Below are 25,503 nucleotides of genomic sequence, written 5' to 3' on the forward strand. Positions count from 1 at the left end.
GAGCAAATAAAAATAAATTACGTTCCTAGTGATTCCACAGAAGTGTGTAATCATAATAACACTTTTAAGTTGGTGAAATATTCGGTTTTTCCCTCTGGTACAAAATTAGAAAAAGTTTATATGGTTTTGTATTTGCAAACATATAATGATAATCAGTTTCCCTTTTTTCTTAACCATTTTATGGTTTCCCCTGGAATATTTATTAGCAAAAAGTCAAACTTGATTTGTGATTAATGAGGAAAATGTTTTTTATAATAAAAAAGTGAAAACAGCTTTGTGATAGCTTGTTACCTCGCTTTGTCTCGACATTCGTGTGTCCAAAGCAGTTTACAAAATATAATTTACCAAGTTGCAGCTCATTCAGCTCCACTTAGGGTTGTATTGAAAAATAAGAACAGATGAGTGTTTAAATGGCGTGATTGAACAATGGCCAACGATAAAACCATTAAAATTTAAACTAGCAATTTTGAGTGCGTTGCGATCTTCAAAATGGGTAACAATTCGAATTGTTTTTTCAGCCCAGGCAGCGGGGATCGATCCTATTTCTTGGCCCTGGAGCTCTGAGCCTGGGGCAGGGTGCACATGGACCGGGTGGCATGATAGTTGGCGCCGCCGCCAGTGGTCTGCAGGAGTCCATGGGTATCGCGACGCGGCTCCCTTCCGGCTCTGCCGCCCTGCTGCAGTGGCATGCATCCCTGCCACATGAGGCGACCCTGGCTCTGGCTGCCATTGCGCGGCACATTGTTCGCCTGGCGGCCGCGACTCATCAGCGGCTCGTCGAAGAAGCCCTCGTAGAGCACAAAGTTGTTGCCCTGCGGAATGGTCTTCACCAGATTGTAGTGCTTCCCCAGGAAGGCGAGCAGCTTCGTCGACGGCCGATCCACCGAACACTTGCCGGCCGTCCAGCCCTGTTCGTCCAACATCCTCTGGAACAGCATCTTCCCCAGGCCGTGACGCTGCCGGGACTCGTGGATATAGAAGTCGAGGATGGCCGGAGTGCCATCGGCGCGACGATACGATCCCTGCTTGTCGAAGAGGAACAGATCCTTGGTGCCGACCTTCAGCAGCCCGGTGACCATCCAATTGCCATTCTTGTTATCGGCCATCAGGTAAACCACCTGATTCGGCATTAGCTTCTCGGCGGTGGTAACTGGTTGTCGCAGTCCCTGCGCCACCGCCGAAAGTTGGCCCATGGCATCCAGTATTTGGCTCAATTGGCAGCTCGGCACCATCTTCACGGACCTCTGACTGCCGCGGTTCACTGGGCTCATCTTGGGACGAAGGGAGTCCGCCTGCACCTGGATGATCGGTTGTGGGAATAAGTGCTTGATATCAAATCCGAACTCCACCATCTTCCCGCTTTTCGTGGTAATTTTTGTCGGTTTGTTTAGCTTTCGGTAGTACAAAAAATAGATGGTACAGTTTTTAAGGTGCCGAGATATTACGAAAAACGAGAATAGAGGAAAATTTACCCCTAGTTTTTGGATCCGCCCGAATAAGCAATATTATATATTTCTGACTTACTTGGTCTGCAATGTTAAGGTTTTCCACCAGCCTGCTTCAAAAGAAAATATCTTCGATTTGTTTTTCCAAAGTATTCCAAATCCCACAACTCAAATAACAACAAAAAATATTTTTAAGTAAAAATGCAGTTTTGTTTGAAATTTTATAACGAGTTTAACGATGTACGACCTTCCATATAATATTTCTTATGTTATGGCCAAAATCCTGACTTTTATACACAGAAAAAATGTAGTTTTTACATGGTTTTTTATTATTTCGATTTAAAATGGCTTAAAACCCAACAGAGCAGAAAAATAGGAGGACCGTGGCGAAGAGTTAATTGAGAACACTAGACCTTTTCAAGGACAAGCCATTGAATCGATTTTGGTGGCAGCCAACCAAGACCATAATCGGATGACAGTAAAATTATATTGACCCTGGCAACTTAAGAGATTGCGGCATTTTCCGCATACCCATTTGTTTAAGAGCTTCCACTCACTTGAGCAAATGCCAAACACTTGTGGTGAAAAGGACTGCAGTTGAAAGTATCTTTAAAAAATATTTCCTTGTATTCATATTAAAATAAATGCGGCATTTAAAGTTTAATGTGCAGAGCATAAAGATATAAACTAAATACAGAACATAAAGAGTGTACGAATTTCTGCTTGAAATATTTAACTATTTTGCTTGATATCAGCAAATGTGGCCGATGGCAGAAAATATTTTAAGTTTACTACGTTTGAGGGGAGTGAATTTATTCCGAGTTTATGGCCTGGTCATTCGGAGATGCCGGGCTCCTTTCATCTTTCGCCGGCCAGAAGGAAAGGCTGCAAAGGCTGAAAAGACTGGAAAGGCTGGAAAGTCATTGACCGTGAAGTTGAAACGGCGGCAAGTCAGGACGGGACAGTAATCCACTGAGAAGGCATGCTTGATTGCACTAACCCCATTGCCGGAGGTCCTTTTAAGGTCCTGCTGTGCTTCCCAGGCTCTAAGGCTCTCAGGCTCTCAGGCTCAAAGGTCCGTCCACATTTTAATATTCGGCCTTGTATTTAAACTATTTCTGGTCGTGTGCATATTTTTCGATTTTGACTTGGGCCCCGTAGAGTTTCCGGTTGCCAGAATTCCATTCCGGGTCAGATGTCAAGCCGTACTGATATGGTGGTGGTGATGGTTGGGTAGAAAAATGGGTTGGAATACCCCAAGTTAACTGATTGGCTGGCCTGGGCTTCGGTTCTAACGAAAATTCTGGCAACAGAGCTCTTTAATTTGGTTTGCCTTCCTTTATTTTTTTGTTTTTTTGAAGGAATTTGAGTTTTGCATTTCGATCAGACGATTTGCGTATATTTTCCTTTCTGGGGAAAATCGCTGGCATATGCCTTTAACATTCAAGGACATCGAAATGAATTCAATATGTAGTTTCACTTTGGCTCTGGCAATCCAAACGTTAATGGACTGTCAATTATCGCCACCCAGTGTGTGTAACGATAAGATATCGCCCCCAGACGCAAAACATTTCATACGCACTGGTGTCCATTCCATTCCCCTTCCTTTATCGCGTCACCATCGCTCCTCCTTTCCCTTCTCCTTTCCCTCTCCCTTCCGCTTTCATTCCTTTGGGCATCAGTATCCGTGTTCCCTCAACACTTTAGTACATCATTTAGTTCGAATTAGTTATGGACATAGAGCACACAACTCTCACCCGTGGAAGTCGAGCAGCCGAAGACACACAATCGAATGAAACAACTTTCCCCACTGCCAGGAATTTCGCTTCGAAGAGGGCAGGTTCAAAGGCAGTAGAAGGGAGGGAGGATAAGGCGGAGTTCCCTTCGAGGTCAGGGGTCGACTCTGGTTGCCCTTTTTACATTCGTATTTATGGGCAGGCCAGGGCACACAGCTCAAAGCGAATGCGAACACCAAATTGGCATTCGTTTTGGCCATTGAAAGAAATTCGTGATAGTTATCGCCTCTGAATGAGGTGCAATGTTTTCTACTTTTTTTTTTTTTTGGGAATGAAGCAAGCTGAGATCGCAATCGAAATCTAATGTTAAACAGGATGCAAAGGGTCGTAGAACTTGCCACAACATTGTATGTGTGATGTACATATTTAAAAATGAACATAAAGTAAATAACAAGAAAAGTATTTTTAACAGTTCACTTTTTAGTTAATGTTAATTTTTGGGGGGACGGTGGCCCAGCAGGTAGAGCGCTGGCCTCCGGTTCGGAAGGCCCGGGTTCAAGTCGAGCCCCAGGCTCCCCGAGAAAAAGAAACGGTCTCTTTTTCCAAATCTCCACCACTTCTATGCTCTATCGCTCACTTAACATTAGTAACAAATTTCGGCTCCCCGGACCCGCACACCCCCTCGTCCACGTTACTATGGACCCAACAATAAAACTTTCGTCACTCCTAGATGGCGCCAGGTGGCATCCCCACCGCTAGGATAAGTCGCTACTGGCTTATCACCGGTACGATCGAAAATCATTGATAACGAATCCTCTACAAGAAATTGTAGAGGCTCTAAGCTCCCGGGGTGGAGTAACAGAATGTAAATTTTAATTTTGCAATATTACGGAATAAATAAATTCAGTTCATTTTTCGGAGGAGTAAAGATATCTTTAATAACTTTCAATATTTGTTAAATAATTTTAAGGAACGTACTGAAATAAACAAGGCAGTAATATAGACAGAGGCCAGCAAAATGTATGATTTTAATTAATTACTAATGGATGAGTGCAATTAATCTCAAAATGGAATCATTTCTCTCAGTGTACTTTGTCGTTTCGTAACAGGACATGGAGAACAGGCAGGCGGACTTCAGTTTGAGCCCATTCCCGTTTATTTGCGAGTCTCGGAGTCGGAGTCCTCCGACTCCTCCGCCAGGCTTGTCTGGCTGAGTACCCATTAGAGTATGACGAGTGGTGGAGTCCTAGGAGTCCTTCATTTACACCCCCAACCCCTCCCCCATTCCGCATCCACCCAATTTAGAGGCTCTTAGTTGGGTTTTCGGTTTCTCAAACGACGAGCAGTGAGCATCGCCTTCTCGAATTGATTTTACTTTCCCCTCAGCCGGCGGAAGTGAGTCGCTGGCATTGTTCGTCTTGTTTGTCTTGTGTAAGTATTTTTATTTCTTTTCATGCTTATTGGAATTTTATTATCAGCTCATATAAGTGCAATAAAACGCTGATGTACATACGCCTGAAAAGGGAAAAGCGAAGAGGGAAAACGAGGCCAGACACACACACAAGAACTTACCATGACCCTCAAATGAATAGTTTTTCCCGCCCCGAATCGAAAATGAAAAGTTCGCCATTTGTTTTGCCTTGAAATATTTTCAGTTTTGCTTTATTTATTTGATGTATTCTTATGCTGACGCATCCTATTCGGTATCATTTATTGTTGTTATTCGCTATTATTATTTCCGTAAGCTATGATAATTATTTTTGAAATAGTTTGCTTTTCTTAGAGCTTAGCCTACGTTTCATTTAGTTAATAATTCTCATAATTTTCTAGAAAAAAAAAAACAAATCTCTTGTCAATTTCTTTAAAATAGTTTTCATTTCAGTTTTTCCGTTTCCATGTTCCATTTCTTTTTTTTTTTCAGTTATTTTACAAACTTGTATATATATTTATATATTTGCTTTACTTGGTAGAGATATCTCGCTACGGAGGGACCTTAAAATTATGCTATATCCTTCACAAATTAACGATAACAGATAACAATTCAACGACTCGGAAACTCAGGCTACAATTTCGATAAATCAACAATAATAATAATAGTGTGTATGTGTGTGTGTGTGTGCTTGTGTTGTTTGTTAGTGTGTGTGTATTTGGTGTACATACGTATAAGTAGTTAGTTCAAGTTACAAATTTACCAATTAGCTATAATTAATAAGCGTTTTCTTTGGAAGAACCTAACTTAAAAGCATTTCGCACCGATCTGAAAGTTGAACCTGTTTCCTTAACTTTAAGGCTTAAGATTACCGCTGAAAAAAATACACTCACCAATACAACAAGACAACACACTCACGCACACACATGCACACCAAAGTACTCTATATATGTATATACTATATATATGTATATGTATATTGGAGTTTTTAGGAAAGTATAAAAACTGTCTGTTGAGCTTTTCCTCGAGTTTCCTACGGGAATTTTCCATGGAAATGCGAGCCATTGCTTATCGCTAAAGCCTAAGTACACAAAATCCGAGCTTAGGGCGTATATTAAATGGAATTGTTTTACAAACTACCGCACACGTAGGAGTAATTTACCTATCAATTATTTGTCACATAGAAACAGTTAAGAGGACGGCTGTTGAAACCAACGACCAAACGCCTTTCCATCCGCCAGAATCCTTTGAAGTTCAGAGGCCAAGCCACTTTGAATCCTTTTTGGGCCGATTAAAGGTTTTGGTCCTTGTTTCAAAACTCAGTTTTGATATACGAGTATAAATACCATATACTATATGTATGTTTCCCTATACATTTACGAGTATATCTGCTGTGGTGGTGGATCGGCTCCCTATCCTTAATCCTTAATCCTTAATCCCTACTCCTTAATACTTATTTCTTATTCCTTATTATTATATTCCCCCCCGCGTATTGCTTCTAGCAACTTGGTAGCCTTGGCTCTAGATACCCTGATTCTCCCTCTCCCGCCCCCTTTCCCCACCCCCTCCCCCGAAATCCTTGCTATGCATCCTGGCAACCTACTTAGTGTACAGGTAAACCCCCTTGGTACTATCTGACATACATAGCTAATGGATATACTATTCTCTTTGTTCTTACGTCTAGGCAGAGTGATTACGAACTAGTTACGACCTCTGGATGTTTAAATGCTCCTATATTATCTTGTTACTATCTGGTTTTTCCTCTTTGATATCTACTGAGAACGGAAGGTGGAAACAAAAAAGTGTGTGTGTTTTAAGCGGCAGCTTCATCGGGATCGGCGCCATTCGATATTGTATTTATTTGTGGGGCTCATTTGATTTATGGTGTCTTTTTGTGTTTGTGTGCGTGTCACTCTGGCGATAAATACTACTCCAATTTGTTATTCAACCAACTAACTTGGAACATTCGTATGTGTTTGTGGCTTGGAAGGCGCCGACCTCAAGGAACCGCTTGCTAACTCTCTAACTTTCTAACTCTGTAACTCTCCAATTATCTACGCTTCTGGCTTATCTAATTATGAACTAACTAACTTAGACTAGGGTACCGATACCGCGTATCGATATGGAACAATTATCGCCAGCAAAACCCAAAAAGTTAGCCTTTAAGGATATGATTTATACGCTTATCTAGTTTACATTATCTAGTTACATATACTATAGATTTTTTTTGGGATTCGGAAGGGACTGTTTTGTGCTGTGATTGGGTGGGAATTAGCTTGCTGCTCGTGATATGTGATAGGTTTTTTAGGTTTTCGGGAGCAGCCTACAAAAAACACTACGTTCTCTTTTTTGTTTGTTTGTAACCTGTTAAAGCGAATCGTATTCTTATCGCTAGTTTTCGAGTGTTTACTGTGGGGGCGCTTAAGTGTTAATTGTTAAAAATTGTACCTAGCCTACAGCTCGTAATGCGTTCTCCACTTAGTGTCTATGTACAGTATCTATTTACATTTACATATAGTAAGTAGCTGAACCTTAATGAAACTGATAACTAAGGCCCAATGCCCAATGCCAATCGACGATTGGCGTTTTGAGATCTTGAGGTCCTGCTTTTGGCACAATTTGCCACCAGACAGTTGAGTACAGTCAATCCATTCCACAAAGTACAGGGCTCTCCGCGTGCGAAGAACCTGTTGCTCATTTCCATTGCTTTTTCGTGTGATTTGTTGTTTTGTGATTTTTGAGTTTTTTGCTGTATTTGCTATAGTTGCTATATTTGCTAGATTTACTATTGACCTGATTGGCGTTTTTAATCACCCCATGTGCATGATCTTCTTGAAGGCCTTGCGAAACTCGGGATTGAATATCGTGTAGATGACCGGGTTGACAAAGCTGTTGATGTAACCCAGCCAGGTGGTCATCATGTAGGCGGTTAGGCCTGGTCGGCAGTCTTTCTTGAATTTGGCGCACATGGCGTCCATAATGTTGCAGCTGAAGAACGGCAGCCAGCAGAACAGAAAGACACCTGTTTTGTTTTCCAATTTTAAATTGGGTAATACATGGAGTATATATATATTTGATTTAAATTGAAATGGAGAACCTTGCTGTTGTGTGTGTGAACTTACCCAAAACAATGGCCAATGTTTTGGTGGCCTTGCGTTCCTTTTTCGCCGACGATTTTTCGCGTTTCTTTTTCGAGGCCTTGTGCACCTTGTATATCGTGAATCTGCGAAAAACACGCAAGGATAATAGGCCGTGTTATATTGCACTTGGCGGCGAAACAGGAAAAGGAAAAGCTACAGGCAACAGGGCCAAGGAAAAGCCAAACTAATAACTGTAATTAGGGGAAAGTGGGGTAGATATGGATATGGATATGGATGGGAGGAGAGGGATGAATGGGAGGCACTTTACTCACCTTGACGCCTGCGAATTCTTCTTATCCTTGCGCGAGGACGTTTTCGATGTTGCCGATAGCGTGGAGTCGTTGCGTGCCAAAGTCATGGCCTCCTGCACTCCGTAACGGACAAAGGACAATGGCTTCATGGCGACGCTGGAATGGGAACGCAATCTTAGTCGCTAAACTTTGCTACTATGCCACTACTTTCGGATTTCCACATTGCTAAATTGCTGGATTGTTGGATTTGCTGGTGTTTGCTGGTCTTGCCTACTTGCGGTTTTTGGTTAGGGAAAGTGCTAAAATAAGGTGCCACGCTTCTAGCCAAGTATATAGTGCTGCTAATGAGTGCTGGGTGTTAGTGATGTAATCATATAATTGTTTGAAATTGTAATTGAATAATCAATTAATAATCGTGGTAAAAATTATATAAAATCTTTGAGAACAAAACAAGAAAATGGTAGTGGTAGTTATTAATTAAAAACTTTATTATTTATTAAAAAAAAAAAACTTAATATTCACACTTGGGCTTTCCTTCATAATAAAATTAAAATTTTCAGTGTTAAGGAATTAAGTGGAAAGTTCCAATTATAACAGAATATTAAAACTTCATTTAATATATATTTTAAAATTTTTAATTTAATTTAAATATATTTTTAAAAAACAAATAATTTAGTGAAAGAAATCAATGTTATCATAAAGTAATATTTGATTTTTGTGTGGTAAAATATATTTTAAATGCTCCTGATGATGATGCCACATTGGATGTGTGCTATTTCGATGATCCTTTCTACCAACTAATCAACTAGTACAGTTTTCATTTCTACTACAGGGTTGCATTCGATGAGAGCTGATCTGAGCTGAGCTGGAAATACCTGGAGTTATCGACCCCGACTGACCTGAGGGTCGGCTCGCCGCGCTTCGGCGAGTCGTCGGCGGTGTTGCGCCGCTGGCTGCTGACGCTCGACCGCTGGAGGGTGGCGCCACTGGGGAGCGGGCTGTCCGGCGGGGAGCCGCTGCTCGTCGTTCGCTGGGCGGCCGAGGTGCCTGAGGTGGCTGAGGCGCCGGAGGCGGGGGCCACGCCTCCTGCAAGGACATCGTCAACGTTTGAGGCAGCATAACCAGAATCATGATTACCATTCGGATCGGCGACGACCAGTTGCGGCTGTGTTGTAATTTGGGCCACAACGCTGCTGCGATTGCGATGTAATGTTGTTGTTTTTGTTGTTGTTGATGTTGTGATTTCAATCAAAAGTAGCCGCGACAATCAATCAATCAATCAATCGATCAATCAAACGGCGGCGAACGGAGAAATGGAAGAGCAACGTCAATTAAAAGGTAAGGCAAGATTGAGTTTTAATAAAGTGACGCGGGCATTAATTGAATTATTGAGAATTATATTTTTTAACCCCCTCAGCATTTCGGTTCGAGCCGAAAGCATCCTCATCCCGAATCCCTTTGTGCATCCTGGCCTGTCATTAACGGTTTCATTTCATGTCCTTATTGGATTAAGTAGCCCATCATCGGGATGCTAATTGGCTGCGCTTAACGCTCGCTTTTAATGGCGGTTTCTGCTCTTTTTTTCCCCCTTTCGCCGCACATTTTTTTTGGGTCCTTTTTGGGCGGGCAGGACCTGATTGAAAGTGCAGCGCACACACTCGTCGAAAGTGCTGCTGCTGCTGCTGAGCTGCTTTTATGCCGGCAATTGGCGGAGCCTGCCATTAGATCGGCATTCTGGAAGGAAGTGCAGTTGGAGCTCAAAAGTGGTGGGGAATGAGGTGGCTTATCTATTACGTGTTTGTGGCACGTGCCACGACTGCCGTGCTGCCGTGCCGCCAGGGTTGCCACGGCTGTCAGGGTTGCCAGTGGCAAGGATACGGAAAACGGAAGGCAGTAACCAGAAGCCAGAAACTGGAAACTAGAAACTAGAAACTGCTGAGCCCCAAACTTTCACACGGCCATCGCAGGTAGCCTTCGTTTTGGAGTTGCAGTGCAGTTTTTGGCCAAAAGTCAATGTTTTAACACTCCATGCACGTAAAGCATGTAGTGCTCCCTCGAAGGAGTGAACTAATAATAATTTATATAAACCATTTAAATGTAAAGTACTTTAAAAAGAGGAATCTGTTCCAAAGAAAAACTTTAAAGCTATTTAATCTATTGAGTTGCAAATGTTAAATCTTGTTTTGAGTTTATTTTTCGGAGGGAGCAGTAAGTACAGCTTGTTTTTGTACAATTCTAAATCCCCTTAAAGCTTTCATTGTTTTATTACGTGTTTTAGCCAAAACAACGAATATCCTTTCCAAAAGGACTACTCACTTGCCGGTCTCTTCGACGACGGTGGCCAGCATGAACTCGGTGGACTTGTCGTTCACGATGACGTGGCAATCGTCGATGTCCGGCGAGATGGCGTTCTCGTCCTCCTCCTCGTTGGATCCACTGGCCGTGTTGGTGGCCGCCTCGTCTGGCATTATCCTGCTGGCATGCCGACTGCTGTCCAGGGCCGTTTCGGCCAGCCTTCGGGTTTGGGCGATGTTCTCGATCACACTGCCACCGGTGAGTTCCGATAAATGCGGCTTCCTAGCCGCCCGCTGTTTCCGCGCCCGACTTCTCAACGCCTGCCGAACGATAAACGATAAATAATAGAGGATAAAGGATACGGAATATGGAGTACGGAATGCGGAAAACAGGATACAGCATTCGCCATTCAGGATACAGGATATGGAATGAGATGGCGAACCGATTAAGCAGTCGCTTGCTGCGCTTGCATCCTCGGCAAATTCGCCCCCCAGTCAGCAGCTAATGTGCACAAATAGAAAATAGAAACCCCCCCCAGTGAAAACCCCGACGGGATTGGAAATTCTGTTTCTGATTCGGAATTGTGAATTGTGAACCGTGAATTGTGCTGCGGACAGCTGAGAATCGAAAGCGACAGCAATATTGATTCCACTCGGCGCGGGGAAATCCGATTTTGATTGCGGTTTGAGTATAATAGCACTTGAATCTGTTGTTTAAATTTTAGAAGGCACTGTGCCATTTAAATTACAAGGTATTTAAAAAGAAGATAGTCTTAAAGTTTAACTTCATTTACTTCATTTTGTACGCCCTTTAAAAAAGGGAAGTGGTTGTTAATAGTCTTAATTATGCATTAAATGAAATGGAATTAAATGCAGTATATTTACACTTATTTCCTATTATTTATTTAGCTTAAAAATGTACTCTGCATTAGATATTTCTCTTTTTAAATTTATATCACAGAGTTTAAATACAAGTAGAGAAATAAATTGAAGTGACTGTTGTACGAATGTACACAAAATCGTATCCATATCGCATTTTAATTGCTTGCTAATGGCGCTTGAATTTGAAAAGCAAAACCACATGAATAATTTAATACCGTATCCGTACAAATTAAGATGCCCTCGGGTGTATTTTGTTTCGCTATTCGTAAACGATACTTCCAGCTATTTGTGGCCATGCGAATCGAAATGCTAATGATCTTTTTGGCTGGCAATAAATGTACAATCCCCGTCCCCTTCAGAATGAATATAGAGTATAATATATGGCATACTGAATGTATTCACCTTGAAAATGTTCCAGTAGAGAAACACCATGATGATGCAGGGTATATAGAAGCTGCTCAGCGAGGAGTAGAGTATAAAGTCGGCGTTGTAGAAGGCGCACACATCCGGTTCGCGATTGGGCGTGTTGTTTAGGCCCAGAACAATTGGCGAACCGATGGCAGCCGAAATGGCCCAAACCAGCAGTATTGTAAGGCAAACGCGGCGGCTATTTTTGTGCTTGGCGTACTTTATTGGCTGTGTCACAGCGATGTATCTACAAGATATTTAAATAATATATATATTAATAATTATAATAAATATAATTATATAATGTACTTTAAGGTAATTTAATTTAAAGTCTTACCTGTCTATGGAGATGGCAACTAAGTTGAATATCGATGAAGTAGAGCATATCACATCCATGGCTATATAGAAATCACAAACGACGTCGGGCAGGGCCCAAACTCCATTTACCTGTAAAGTAGATAAATAGAGGGTGGAAAATGCTGTGAGTACACTTCATTTGTTCAATCGTCTTTGGGCGAATTCTATTGGAATTTTCGTTCGCTCCCCATTGTCGAATATTAATAACAATATTTTCCCATTTCCGAGCCTCCCCACAAATTAGTTTTAGGCGCTCTATCTCTATCTCTTCACGGACATCGTCTACGGCAACCCACACACACTCACACAGTCCCAATGGACTACGTGAAAACCTCAACAAAAACGCCAGGAATTTCCCAAGCCAAACAATTTGTAGCACACAAAGCACATAAAAAAGGCCGAGTTGGGTTTTCCGATGTATTTGGGTGTGGGTTTTTCTCTCAACTGAAGCTGACAGCACTGCACGTGTGCACTCCTGAAAGGATATATTGTATTGCCGCCGACTAAGGTATATTTAATTGTGATCTTCATTTGAAGCGCTGTCTTGGGAGCTTTTGAAGCCAGAAAAATGGAGAAAAATACAATAAACAACAAACTGTTTGTTTAAATTCAAAAAAAAAAAAATACATAGGTAAATGTAGGTTTATATACAGTATACTTTTCATTTAATACTATTTAAAAAGAAAACTGTAGTATCAGTAAGTATCTCGTAGTCGGATTTACTCTACAGTTTTCTATCTTGTTTTTCTTCTCCAATCGGTTTTGGTCCCAAATTAGAAAAACAAACTGAAACTCGAACCGAATCGAGTTCAGCCCCTCGGAGGGAGTGTAAAATATTTGTACACACGCAGACACGCAGCCACACAGGCAGCAAAGTGAAAGCGAGAGTGAAAGTCAAGTGAAAGCAGCATAGAAATGTGCTAAAATAGCTGGGCATTCGCAGAATCCGACTTCGATGGAGTATTCTTAGCCAAAGCTAAGCGAGCATAACAAAAGTTGAGCTCCGGCTAAGGAAAGTGGCAAAAACTTTTCGATATAAAGACACACGCACGAATGCTCATCCTTAGTCCTTACACTCACACACTAACGCACACTAATACACACACACATACACACACTCACACACGTTGTGACATTTTTTACTGCTTTTCTTGGCTTCCTGCCGGAGTCCATTGTCAGGCACATTGCGTATACGAAACGTACGCCAGGTTCCTTTCTTTTCGTTTCTGTTCTGCTCTGCTCTGTTCTTTTCTACTCGCCTGCAGCTGAACTATAATTTATAATGTATTCTTAGGTATTGACCATAAGTGTGTATATACATAAAAAGTGTACTAACTCTGCTCCTGTCATCTTGGCTTAATGTTTTTGCTTAGATTCCTTTGCCGAGTTTTTAGTGCCTTTGTTGTTTCTTCTTTTTTTTTTTTTAGAAGGCGCCATGAAAAGTTTCCTCCAGTAAGATGGTTTCCTTGTTTTTCAAAGAATTTTCCATGATATTTCATATTTTTCGGTTTATCACGAACCATAAAAACCAGTCAGGTTCTGCTTATTGTTTGAAGTTCTTTCCCCAAATTTACAATCCATCACCTTAACAAATTTTCTGTACACAGAAGATCTGTTCATAAATTATTTATACTAAATGGATTCTGTTCTTAACCAAATGTAGCATTTGTCGAATTATTTATGGCTCAATCTTGGAAAGTTTGCTCGCAATTGCTTTCTTTTGGTGCTTTCTTCGACTTTCTGCTTTCAGCTTTTCAGCTGCAAGCTTCATTGAATTTTTTAATATTTTTCGAAAGCCATTTCCCCGCCTTTCGGGTTTCCGCCCGAAGTCTATTCTGTTTTGGGTATTGTGAAAGCGATTTCCAATTCAGCGAAAGTGTCTCTCTGCTCCTCACTTTCCCCCCCAAATTTGTTTTTTTTTTTTTTTTTTTTTTTGTTGGTCTTTCTGGCTGTTCGAAAATGTTCAATTTATGTATTTTGCGAGCATAAAGGCATTTAAAGTCAGTTGTCTGCCGGCAGCTGGCTGTCCTTCCACCGCCTCCGCATCTTCGTCCTTTTCTTCGGCTTTTCTTTCCCATTCTTGTATGCCGAGTCTCCTTTTCGGTTTTCAGTTTTTCAGTTTCTGTCTCTGGATCCTGGATCCTGGCTTCTGGCTTCTGGTTTATTTTAGAGCAGGAATAGAATGAAAATTTCTATGCTATCGCCGTCGTCGCTGCCGCCTGTTGTTTGTGTGCGGTTCCTGTAGCAGGGCATAAAATAAATAAATTTATCTATTTGCACAGTCAAAGGCGAGCGAACACACAAAAACCCAAAGGGAAAAGCTTTCAGATGCTCTCTCTCTCTCTCACTCCCTCTGTCTCTCCCTGTCTCTCTCTATATCTATCTTGCTTTCGCGTCCAGGGAAATGGTCCAGGACAATGGAAAAAGGCAAGGAGCCAGGGGAAAAGAGACAGGGACACTCACCCAAACGTAAACACACACACACACACAAATACACACACGCAATGAGGGGCACACGCAGACAAAGGCAAACAAACAAACACACAAACAAACACACATAGCATTTTGATAATTGAGCTTCTGGTTTTTATAGTTTGCACGCTGATACGAAGAGAAAGCAAAGGATATCCACACACACACCGCATTGATTTGTATGAGTGTGTGTGTTGGCGGGTACACGCAGGAAAATTGATTGCTTTCTCAATTTGTAGCCCATTTATATAATTAAATATATTAACTGAATTGAATTTATATAAGGTGTAGCTGTGTTCTCAATAATTTATTTATATTTATTCAATTAACAACATTGACCCGTTAAAATAAAAAACCAATTGCAGTTTAAACAGTTAAACCATCCATCTGAATTTATAAAATCCTTGTAAAACACTAATAAAAATAATGTTGTATTATATAAAATATGAGATTCATAAAGAAATGTTTTCCCCAGTGTATGTCTATATACTTTTTGGCTTTGCCTCATTTTCAGTGGATGGAAATCGGGCTGGCAAGTAACTATTTGTTCAAATCAGGGGAACGCACTCGCACACGAGGAGACTTTTTGGCAAAGGGGGCGGTGATTTGGTCAAAAGGCTTGGCCAAAAGCTGACTTAGAACCCACTGGGAATTGCTTCAACGCTCCCAATTCAGCAGAAAGTTCATCGGACTGCTGTGCAAACTCAACCGATGGTCGAATGAGAGTAAATCAGTTTGCTTAATTTCTTGAAATGGTAACCAAAAATGCTAAATCCTGTGCAAATAAGCAAACTAATAAGTAACTACTGAATATACACGAAAATCCTTTCGCAGCAGAAAGATGTTTCTCGGAGGAAAAGGTAGAAGCTTTTAGGTGCAATGGGGTCAATCATCCAACATTATGAATAAGTGGAAAGTTTCCTGACACACTTCACAAAGGGAATTTCCCCCCTTCTCCATAAATTCCGAGCTGCGTTACGAGGGTCAACCAAATGTATAAGTTTTGCGGTTGACATGGGACAAGAAAGTGATAGTCCAATAAAAAATGGAGCTCGTTAAGTTACTCGAGCATCAGATGGTTAAGTAAATAAATAAATATTGACATAATTCATCAAAATAATCAGAGCTTTATCTATTTCTATTTATAGTTATTTTTTTATATTAAATCGATTATTTTGTTGAGTTGATAAATTTTCTATGCCTTTCAATAAACTGCTACAAATATTTTTCACAGTCTGAAATATATTCAAAGTTATGGGTTTTTATCTTACACCCAAAGCCAATTAATGGAAATTCATAAAACTTATAAGTTTTTGACCAGATACCTTACTTAATTCGTAATGCAAATTCCTTTAACAGCTCTCCACAATTTCCAGCGATTTCTCTAATAGCAAAAGCGAAAAAGGCGGGCTTTTTAATTAAAAGGAATAGTGGTCAGAACGCTGAAAAGTTAAGGGCTTAGAAAATGGATGAGTCGCGGAGTTGGCGGCGTTTTCCCTTTGAGACCGAACAAATCCTGAGAGTCCTGTGCACTCAACAAGTTCGCGGCAAAGGACGCGTTAATTAGCCGCCATTACGACGGCCCCGCCTCCCCCCCTTTCCTCCCCTTTCCCCGCCCGATCACCACCCCCTCCCCTTTTTGGGGTCTCTGGATATTTACTTGTTTGTATTTGCTTATAAGCATTTGCCAGTTGGCAGGTGAGGCGACGAAGCGGCGAAAAGCGAATGGAAATGGAAATGGAAATGGTGACGATGCGTCTGTATCCTGTGTGTATCTGTATCTGTGTGCCGGAATATCCTTGCAACCAGTGAGTGTTCGTATGTGTGTGTGTGTGTGTGTGCCATTTCCTTTATGCCTGTCAATTGCGCATTTTATTTACCAGTGTCGATTTATTTTATTTCGCTTTGCGCCGCTGTGTTTTATTTGCCCTGCCGCCCGCTTTTCGTTTCATTTTCTTGTGTTTTCTCTTCAGCTTTTCCTTATTTTTTCTCCTTCTCTTTTTTCTGAGTGGCGAGAGTAATGAAGCGGAAGCGGAAACGAATTACTTTGTAGCAGTCGCAGGAGAGCCTTGACCTTGCCGCCGAGTGCGTGTCTATATTATGCATCCTTGGGATCCAGCGAAAGAAGGAGATTCTGGAACGCAGAAATCGAGTATCCAGGACCCAGAATCCAGAATCCAGGAGAAAACCCATAAAGGACCTCGGGCACTGTCGCACGTGTCCCACGTTGCAGGTTCTCCTCCTGTTTTTGGTTCATCTAGTCCTGCCATATCCTTGTTTTTTTCCTCTCCTTTTTCGTCCTGCTACTGCTGCTGCGGCTGCTGCTCCTCGTTTTGGCTATTAAAAGTTTGACGGCCCCGGGCGTCACTTAAATTGTTAGTGAATTGAAAGTGGCCCCGAAATTGTTCATCGGAGCAGGCTGAGTGGGCCAGGACTTCCCGGCTGAGGAGCTCCGGAGCTCCGAGGAGTGCCGAATACGTGGGCGACAGGACAGGTAGCCAGGACAACATGAAAGTGTCATCGAGCCAAACCGAGCTGAGCCAAACTGAACTTTGTGTTTTAAAGCGACGTGTCGTTTATCAACTGGCTGAACTCTTGAACTCCCTAACAACCAACAATGGAAGTTACCCAAATCATATCAACTTATGGACATAAATATGGAAAAAGTTAACTCGTTAGTTATAAATTACCACCCAAAAAAAATAGCACATATTTCTAATTTCTTGAAAAGAACCAAAATGAACGAAAAACAGTGCAAGTGAGATTTAAAATGTTTATGATAAATATATTTTAATTGGAAGATTGTTTAATGTGAAGCATCAAAGAATTTAATTACAAATTAGTTACAGATTTTTTTTATTAAAAATGTATTCATGAATTAATAACAACTGTTGTTCCAGAGAAGGCATATCTTTCCCTTTCCTGTTATTTATTAAATATTAATTTGGTGAAGGAATGAGATATTATCGAATTTTCCACCGTTTTGGGGGATTCTTTTTTCCGTGACTCGACAAGTGGCATTACGATTAGGCGGTGTTTTCGATCCTTGGCAATCCTTTGCCATTGGCAAGTCAATTAGGAGCACTTGACTTGCCCTCTGCTAAGCGGACTTTCAGCTGAAGGGTTCTCCCCTGTTTTCCTCCTCGAACCGAAAAAAGGGTTCAGTTTTCTTTTTTTAGGAGAGGAGAGGTTAGGAGGAGATCCAGCAGTGAACGCGTGCCAGCCATTAAAAGCTTTTTAAAATTAATTATAAAACCGAAAGTAGACACAGAAAATTTCCCCAAATAAAACGAACAGAACCTGACACAACCCTTTTCTCAATTTTCGCAAATTGGAAAGGGGTCCTGGTTTTTTTTTTTTTTGGTCCTGTCATCTCTGCTTCTTTCTGCCAACACACAAAATTTTTTTTGTTTGCCCTGGCGAATTCAACTTCAAACAGATTTTTGATACTTCACTGGGCAACCGCAAAAGTGGGCGGCCGAGCAGATGGTCCATCGTAGTGGGGGCGTGGCAATTGGAGGGGGTGGGGGTGGGTATGCGTAACAAATTGTGCACATTATGTGGTGCAGGGAATAGTTGCCAATGAGCCCCCAAGTTAAGTGTCAAGCCGAAAGGGAAAGTTTTCCTGATTTGGGTTCGCCATTCGAAGCCTTCGCATCCCTTCTCCAATTCGCAATTGAGGTTCAGTATTCAGTTTTTGCCGGACAGTTCCATTATCGTCTCATTAGAGAATGTCGGTTTGGTTCCACTCGGAATCTATATATATACGCAGTTTTAATGCCAAACTCACAGAACTTTACTGACAGCTAAATTCTGCTTTTAATCGAAACTAAAAGTAAGCTTTTAGCTACGGAAAGTTGGATTTACAAAAGGTGCTGTTGTGTTTTATTGACGGGTGATAAGGTTGGAAAACTAATTCCATTAAAAAATGCAACATTATCAATAATGTTGGAGTAGATAATAAATGTAAGACTATTTGTTGAGCTTGAGTATAATAGTTGAAAGGAGCTGATATCCTTCTATTTTTGGCGTGGTTTTCAAGGTATTTGCAAGTATTGCCAACTCTTTTCGCACTAATCGAGCTTTCCTCGCAGGCATCCTTAAAGGATAACAGGCTTTTCTGTTTTTATTTTCCCTTTTTTTGTTTGCTGTCGAAAGCTGTTGTTGTTGTTGTTGTGGTTGTTGTTGTGGTGAACGAGATGATAAACGAGTCAGCACCAACGAGTTTAGTTTCAAAGCGATAAACCAAAGGAAAAGCTGGCCAAAAGCAGCAGCTCAAATTGGCAACGCTCCTTTATTCACTGTCCCTCTCTCTCTCTCCCTTTCTCTGCGTCTCTTTCGCTCCTCCTGTTGCTGTCAGCGTGCGTGTGTGTGTGTGTATGGGTGGGTGCATCTATCTCTGTCTGGCAGGATGCCATAACATTTGGCTTTTTACGAATTTTCATAATTTGGCGACTGCTTAGCATAAAAATGTCACAGCAGCTGCAAAATATGCTGCTAAGGATTTTCCCCTTCCACTTTCCCGCTGATCCTGCTGCTCCTGCTGCTCCTTATTCGTGGTCTTTGGTTTTATGCCATTCGCATAATATACAAGGATTCCGCCGTGTGTGTGTGTTGGTGTGTTGGTGTGTGGGCGCGCCCCTTTTTGCCTATTTTATGGCCGCCATTAAAGTTTACTTAGTGGCCGGCCATGCAACCCAGCAGAAATCCCCCGAAAAGAAGGCGACACCAACCGCAAAACAAGACGTCAAGGTCCTTGAAACCGGGCAGTTGGGCGGGGCATTCGGGATTGGGAAGTGGGGATCGGAAAGTGGAAAAGCGGGGAGCTTGGTGGCTTTTTTTGGGGTTATTTGGGGCGCCATGTGGGTGGCGAAACGCGTAAAAGTCATCAAATAATTTGTTTATGTTGCCAAATGCTGCAGTCGCGGCTGCCTGTCGTTTCCACTTTAATATTACATGAACATAAAGTGCGCCAAAAAGGGAGCGGCACTGGTCGCAAATTGATGCAGGATGCAGGATGCAGGATGCATTTGGCAGGATGTATGTGGCAGCCACTAACAGGCTTATAAACTCCCGTCAAAACATACAGCCACAAATAAACAAAACAAAATTGTATACAGAATATTTAGGGATTCAATAAACAAGCTTTTAAAGGTAGACCATATGGAATTCAGGCACCAGGGAGAAAATCTATCGTTCAGGTTTTGGGTAACTCTGCAGGAAAGTCAGCTCTTTGACACTTGGAGTACAAGTTTGAAAATATTTATAAAGATTTAAAAAATAAATTAAAACTTAATAGAGGTATGCCACCTTAAAATTGGTGATCAATTCAAAAACGTATGGGCTAAAATGTGCTGGGTTTTAGGTCACTTTTTTGAAAAAAAATGATCAAATAAAAATGACAAAAAATGGATTAAAAATTTATTAAAAATGCTAAATAAACTAATGATGCAGTTTGTTAGATATTTTAACAACAAATTCTTAAAGGTATGCCACTTTCTAATCGGATAAATATTGGAAAAGTTATTGACTTAAAACGGCAAGAACTGAGTCACTTTTCTGCAAAACGGTTTTTTTCAAACTGGGAAAGGAAACATAAAAAATTGACCAACAAATTCAAAAGCCCAAACCCCATATAGCTTTTATAGTATAAATTTCTTTCAGTGGAGAGCAGGAGCCGTAGATAATGTCGCAGTGTTGGTAATAAAGTTAGCGTAACCTCGGCAGTGTCAAAGCCAAGGAGCCGGTGACTATTAAACGAGTTTCGCGTACATTTTCTTCTGCCACGCAGACAGGCAATGTTAATTGAACTGGCTGCCGTAATAGCACACACACACACACACATACACGTGGGGGAATACACTGGGGGAAAGTGGGTGGTGATAGGTGGTAGATGGCTGTTTTGCCCAAGTGCCTGGCACTTGATGCTGTTGCTTCTGTCCCGTTTTTCTTGCTCCTGCGAGAAGCTCGGGGCAATTAATTGACTTATTTATTAAGTTTATTGTCTGCCTGGGTATACCGTATACGTGTATATGTATGTGAGTGTTGCCTTCTCCCTCCCTCCCTCTGTCACTGCTGTTTCTATCTCTTTTGCTCCGTTGTCATCTTGGTTGTCACTGTCGTAACAATTTTAGCGTTTTTGTGCGCCATTTTTAATAGCCTCGGACTCGCTCCCGAAGGCCAAGTTGCTGCATATTTGTACATATAATATATACGTCTTATGTATGTGTATGTGTGTATATAAGTGACAAGCCCAGTTACACACACACTTACACCCAGTGAGTATACAGTGACGTGTGTGTGCTCGTTCGAGATTTGCGAGCGTTGTTGTTGCAACAAATTAGTTGTCATTAGCGTCGGGGGAAATTCTGTTTTAAGATGACTTTTCTGCCTTCGGCTTCTCCCTTGGCGGCATATTTTCGGCATGGATATTGGATATTTATATAGCCATCTGCATGAAAATGAAAATGGTAATAAAATATTTTCTCGCCATGAAGACATCCGGGGGAAAGCGTATTCCTGATTGAATCTTTACCATTTTTTTTTTTTTTTTTGGGTATTGCAAAGGGAGTTGGGTCTTGGGATTTTTGGCCAAATCAAAATCTGTGTTAATTATTCAAGCTGGGTGAGCGTGGAGAATGCGACCAGAAACCGAAATCTGCGGTCGGTGGTCCTGAATCCGGCCGGAAGTGCGCGCTTTAACTCGCATGCGTGCCGGAGATGGAAGTCGCCGGGGAACCAAAGAGCCGGAGAACCGGAGACAGGAAGGGGATTCCGGGGATTCTGGGGGTATTCCGGGGGATGTGAAAGTGAAGAAGATTGCAGGCCATATTTTTTATAGCAACCATTTAGTCGGGGGACCGAAAAACCACCCATACTCATCCCAAAAACCCAACTGAACGCTGAGCTGCTGAAAAGTTTTTGCCCTCGGCCGATTTCATGCTGTTAGATTATTTATTTGAATTGATGTGCGGCCTGCGGTTCAGTGCGGTTCGCTGCCTGACAAGGATTTATAAGCACACACATACACAGATACACCACATACTCGTATACACTAATACTAATAGAGCTGTAGCAGCAGCAGAAGCAAGCGAACAAAGCGTTCGTTGCCTGCTTTCGGGCGCATTCAAGTTGGCTTAGTCAACAAATTGTTTCTGCAGCCAAAAGGAGGTTGACTTGGGGGTCACTGCAGGCATCGCAGGAACAGCCAGGCTGCGGGCCAACTAGAGATGGCCAAAACATACACATTTTATAAGCGATATTCAATATAGTGAGCTATATGCATTTTAAAGAGGTTTTAATTGAAGTTAGCTTCCTGGAAATAAGCGTTCTTTCATATAAATAATCTTCTTCTCAAGAGTTATTTATTAGTGGAATATATTTTTTATTGTATTGAATAAAGTTTGTTAAAGCATAAAACCAAAACAAACTTTAACCGATTTATATTTTATAGTTAGCAGCTTTTTATTTCAAACGAAGGGATTTAAATTCAAAGCTCTATGTTAAGTGATTTATTTTACTCAGATATTTAAACTAGTTTTCTATAAAACTTATTTAAAATAGAAAATGTTGAACGACAAGCACAAACTTTTTGTGCAAGTAATTGTATTTAATTGAAAGTTAGCGACATAAACGAATGAAATAAAATCAATTAGTAACTTAATTTTATACAAAGAACCAGGCGATATTTATTGTCTATTTTCGTAACCGAAATGCATCCCTAAATGGAAGTCACTTTTCGGGTGTTTGCCACTGGCTTTTGCTGCAGCCTGTTTGCTTGCCACTTGCCACTTTCCACTTGCCACTTGCGGCCACTTTGGCAACATCGTTGGCGACCACTCTCCATTTTCCGTTCAAGTGGCTGCCCGGAATGCAGACTTTTGGGGATTTTGAAATTTGGATTTTTGATTTTGGGCTGCTGCGAGGCTCGAGGCTCGAGTCCCGAGTCCTTTGGCAGCAGTCCAAATCGACTGGCTGACTGGCTAACTGGCTGACTAACTGAAGGGAGGAGGTTCGAATCGAAGGTCCTGGTGCCGTGGGAATCCGGAATCCCCGGGGATCCTCGAAACTGGAACGGTAATGAGCCAACGTCACCACCTCCGATGTGCGGCACTTAAGCCCAGGCCCAAGCCCAAGCCCAACCCCAAGCATTTGCCTGCAACCTTTTAAATGGCCATTAAAATTAAAAAACTTTACGCCCAACCAACTCATCCGGCTTTCCATTCCAACCGCCCATTGCCCACCCACCACCATTCACTTTTCCGTTTTCTGTTTTGTTTTTACCTTATTTTTGTATTTCTGGATGGGATGGAACAAGTTGCGGAGAACTCTTTTTATTGCCTGCCACATGGAAACAGTTTTTGTGTAGTTTGCCAGTTTTGTGGCCCCCGGGTTGCCAGGCTTGCCAGGTGAAAAAAGGGGCTTGGATAGGTGGTTCTGCCACGCCCACAACAGGCTTGTTTGCAGCTTTATTTTGCTGCTTTTGCTGTTTTTGCCACTGCCATTCGCCGGAGTCATAAATGTTTACCCCCACACACAACACCCCCTTTCCATCTGCGGCACATTCCGGAAAATTTCGAGAATCATTGAGGGCGAATTTAAAGTTGCAACTTGCAATGATCGCAAAACTTTTCCACCGACACCTGTGTATTTACGCTCCGCTGCAAATTCAAAGCCAAGTCCCATTCGATCCAATTATTAAGAGCGTGCATAATAATAAAAGTGCCACAAAAACGGATTCCAAAGGTTAACGACTCCACTCTATTTTGTTGTTGTTTTTTTTTTTTGTATTTTTTTTTGGACACGCACAAAATATGATTTTTGGGGAATAACAAAATGGAAATTGGCAAAATGCTCATGGTTTTTAGGGTGGAGAATAATATAAATGGGCAATTCGCTGCAGAATTGCATTCGCTGGTTTTGTTTTGAACGTGCGGTTTTTTTGGCGGAGCACATTTTGATGAGAATCACATGTCACATGTTTATGTGATTTGTGTAAAAACTGCGGTTTTCGCGAGCCACACTATTTTGCAGGCCATCAAGGGCAAACACTATTTTGTTTTTGTCTAAAATGTTTGCATTTCGAATAAAGCCAGCCGAAAAGCTATTTGCCAGGTTTTTTTCCGAAGGGAAATTTTTTAAGCTAGGAACATTTAAGAGCTTACTAATGAATTCTATCAATAAAAATATTAAATTACAATGTAAAATAATTTAGATAACTAAACAGTGCTTCTATTTAATGTGTTTTATTTAAATCCCTTTACAATTCCATTATTCAATAGTGAGTAAGGGAAATACTTTAGTTGTGTGCGAATAGGTCTACCATATATAAACCTAATTTGTTGGCCAAGGTCCTTGGCCAAAATCACAGTGGTCGAGTGCCATTGGCATTCGGAAGGCGAAAGAAAGGCTTCTTCTTCTTCTTCTTCTTCTTCTTCTGCTCTTTCTTTTTTCCATTTTTTTTCCTAAGCGGCTGTTTCTGGGTCAAAGGCTGATTAAGTACCGTTATCGTCGCCGCATATCCGGATCCCAGCTACTTTTTCACTCCGACATTTGGCAGGACTCGCAGCGAGTCCTGTGATTCCATTTCTTTCGGCCTCCGATTCAAGTGACTCAAGTGCCACACACTGATTGTATGTATGTGTGTGTGTGTGTGTGAGTGTGTGTGCGTAAGTCTGTGACTGTGAGTGTACATTAATCAGATTATTTATTTTTGCCATGAACTTATGGCAATTTCAGACGACTCTTTACGGCCCCCTCAAGTGAGCAGGATGTGCAAGGACTGCGAGGGAGTCGCAGGGAAGAAAGCAGGGATGTGGGGACCTGAGCGATTGACAATTGCCATTAAAGGCTGTTTTCAGAGCACTCGACGTCGCTCATACGCAACGTGGGCCCAGGGAAATGCGATTTCGTGTGGGTGCCCAAGTAAGTGCAGCTATTCGTTCGAGGTGGATTACCACTGAGGTAAATAAGCTCTATTCATATTTTCTATTTTTGTATAGTGAGGTTTTATCAATATGCAGTTGGAATAGTAAATTTAAAAATATTTGTTGTAGTAATTGTACAATAATACTGAAAGGTGCTTATGATATTTAAATTACTCTTTTTAAACCCATTCTCAACCCTTGCACAATAAATTCTTGCTTTCTTGTAACTCTCTCTTAAAATTTAATACAGAAACCTTAAATTACCCAAGCACCTAATAAATTGTTATATTTAGATCTGTTTCCAAAACTCTTCTATATTTTACTACATATTTTGTACAAAACTTTTCAGCTTCCTTTGTGGGGATGCACTTAGTTCCGTGTTTGTGGGTTGCACACACAGGTAATCTCGCCTGGGAGAAATGATAAGCCCGAGTGGAGAATTACGGCTACTGCTCGCAATCGCTCATAGGGATGCCCGGTTTTATTCTTTGGCCATGGCTACACTGTTCCACTGCTCCACCTATCCTGCTATCCTGCTATCCTGCCATCCACCTAATCCCACTCGTCCTGTTCCATTTCTCCGAAAGTCAGTTTCCCGAGCTGCATACAAAAGCAATTAACAACGGCGGGAAAACGGGTAAAGGAAACACTGGCGAAGGAAACTTCCACGGGGAAGTCCACCCATTCTCAGACGGATGGCAAACACAACTCTGATAAGATTAGTGCTCCGAACAAGGAGCAACATCCTAGGATTCCACACAGGGAAAAATATCAGGTTAGTGGTTAATTAATTCCCGATCCGAAAAAAAGTATATAAGCCTAGCTTTGTGAGCATAAAATTAACGGATGGATTCTTAAAAATAAAAGCTGATCTTTTTTAAATGATTAGTAAGAACATAATTTTTAAAGTAGCATGTTTATATATATTTGCTCTATATATGTATTAACCAATGTAATAGCAAATGTATAAAATGTACAATTTAATTCGTTATTTGAATAGTTAAAAATGGAGTGAACTCCTTTTGGCAAGATCGTTTTTTCTTCGTTTTTCTGTGACTTCCATTTGGCAGTGAAATAAACTTAGTTGATCACTGTTTTTTTTGATGGTGTTTTCTTTCATCTAGCTCCCTCAGCTCCCCCCCTTCCACCACCCTCTTCCACCC

General features: G+C 41.4%; 2 protein-coding genes across 7 annotated transcripts in view; both read right to left on the bottom strand.

Moving 5' to 3' along the window:
* Positions 1-223: 223 nt before the first annotated feature.
* Positions 224-1,559, bottom strand: LOC108088573 (alpha-tubulin N-acetyltransferase 2). Of its 3 annotated transcripts, none has more exons than XM_017186421.1 (2): positions 1,525-1,559; positions 224-1,391 (listed from the first exon to the last, which is right to left on the bottom strand). In XM_017186421.1, the coding sequence occupies exon 2, from the start codon at positions 1,350-1,352 to the stop codon at positions 540-542; it is 813 nt and encodes a 270-aa protein (XP_017041910.1). In that variant the 5' UTR covers positions 1,353-1,391; positions 1,525-1,559; the 3' UTR covers positions 224-539. The 3 variants fall into 3 exon arrangements, with proteins under 3 accessions (XP_017041910.1, XP_017041908.1, XP_017041911.1); XM_017186419.1 differs by having other exon boundaries at positions 1,473-1,542; XM_017186422.1 differs by having other exon boundaries at positions 224-1,298; positions 1,473-1,533.
* A 3,273-nt stretch (positions 1,560-4,832) lies between these two features.
* Positions 4,833-25,503, bottom strand: part of LOC108088665 (dopamine D2-like receptor) — a 62,214-nt gene continuing 41,543 nt past the window's right edge. The window contains exons 5-12 of one of the 4 annotated variants that reach the window (XM_017186597.2): positions 11,923-12,032; positions 11,580-11,832; positions 10,318-10,616; positions 9,139-9,194; positions 8,877-9,087; positions 8,023-8,157; positions 7,733-7,833; positions 4,833-7,632 (exon numbers count right to left, since the gene is read on the bottom strand). In XM_017186597.2, coding sequence (XP_017042086.1) covers positions 7,421-7,632; positions 7,733-7,833; positions 8,023-8,157; positions 8,877-9,087; positions 9,139-9,194; positions 10,318-10,616; positions 11,580-11,832; positions 11,923-12,032 — 1,377 coding nt within the window. In that variant the 3' untranslated portion in view covers positions 4,833-7,420. Of the gene's footprint in view, positions 7,633-7,732; positions 7,834-8,022; positions 8,158-8,876; positions 9,195-10,317; positions 10,617-11,579; positions 11,833-11,922; positions 12,033-25,503 lie in introns of all 4 variants that reach the window. The other 3 variants (XM_017186595.2, XM_017186596.2, XM_017186594.2) reach the window with 3 other exon arrangements.

The sequence above is a fragment of the Drosophila ficusphila genome, unplaced genomic scaffold (assembly GCF_018152265.1).
Source record: "Drosophila ficusphila isolate 14025-0441.05 unplaced genomic scaffold, ASM1815226v1 contig_198, whole genome shotgun sequence".
In the NCBI taxonomy this organism is placed as follows: Eukaryota; Metazoa; Arthropoda; class Insecta; order Diptera; family Drosophilidae; genus Drosophila; species Drosophila ficusphila.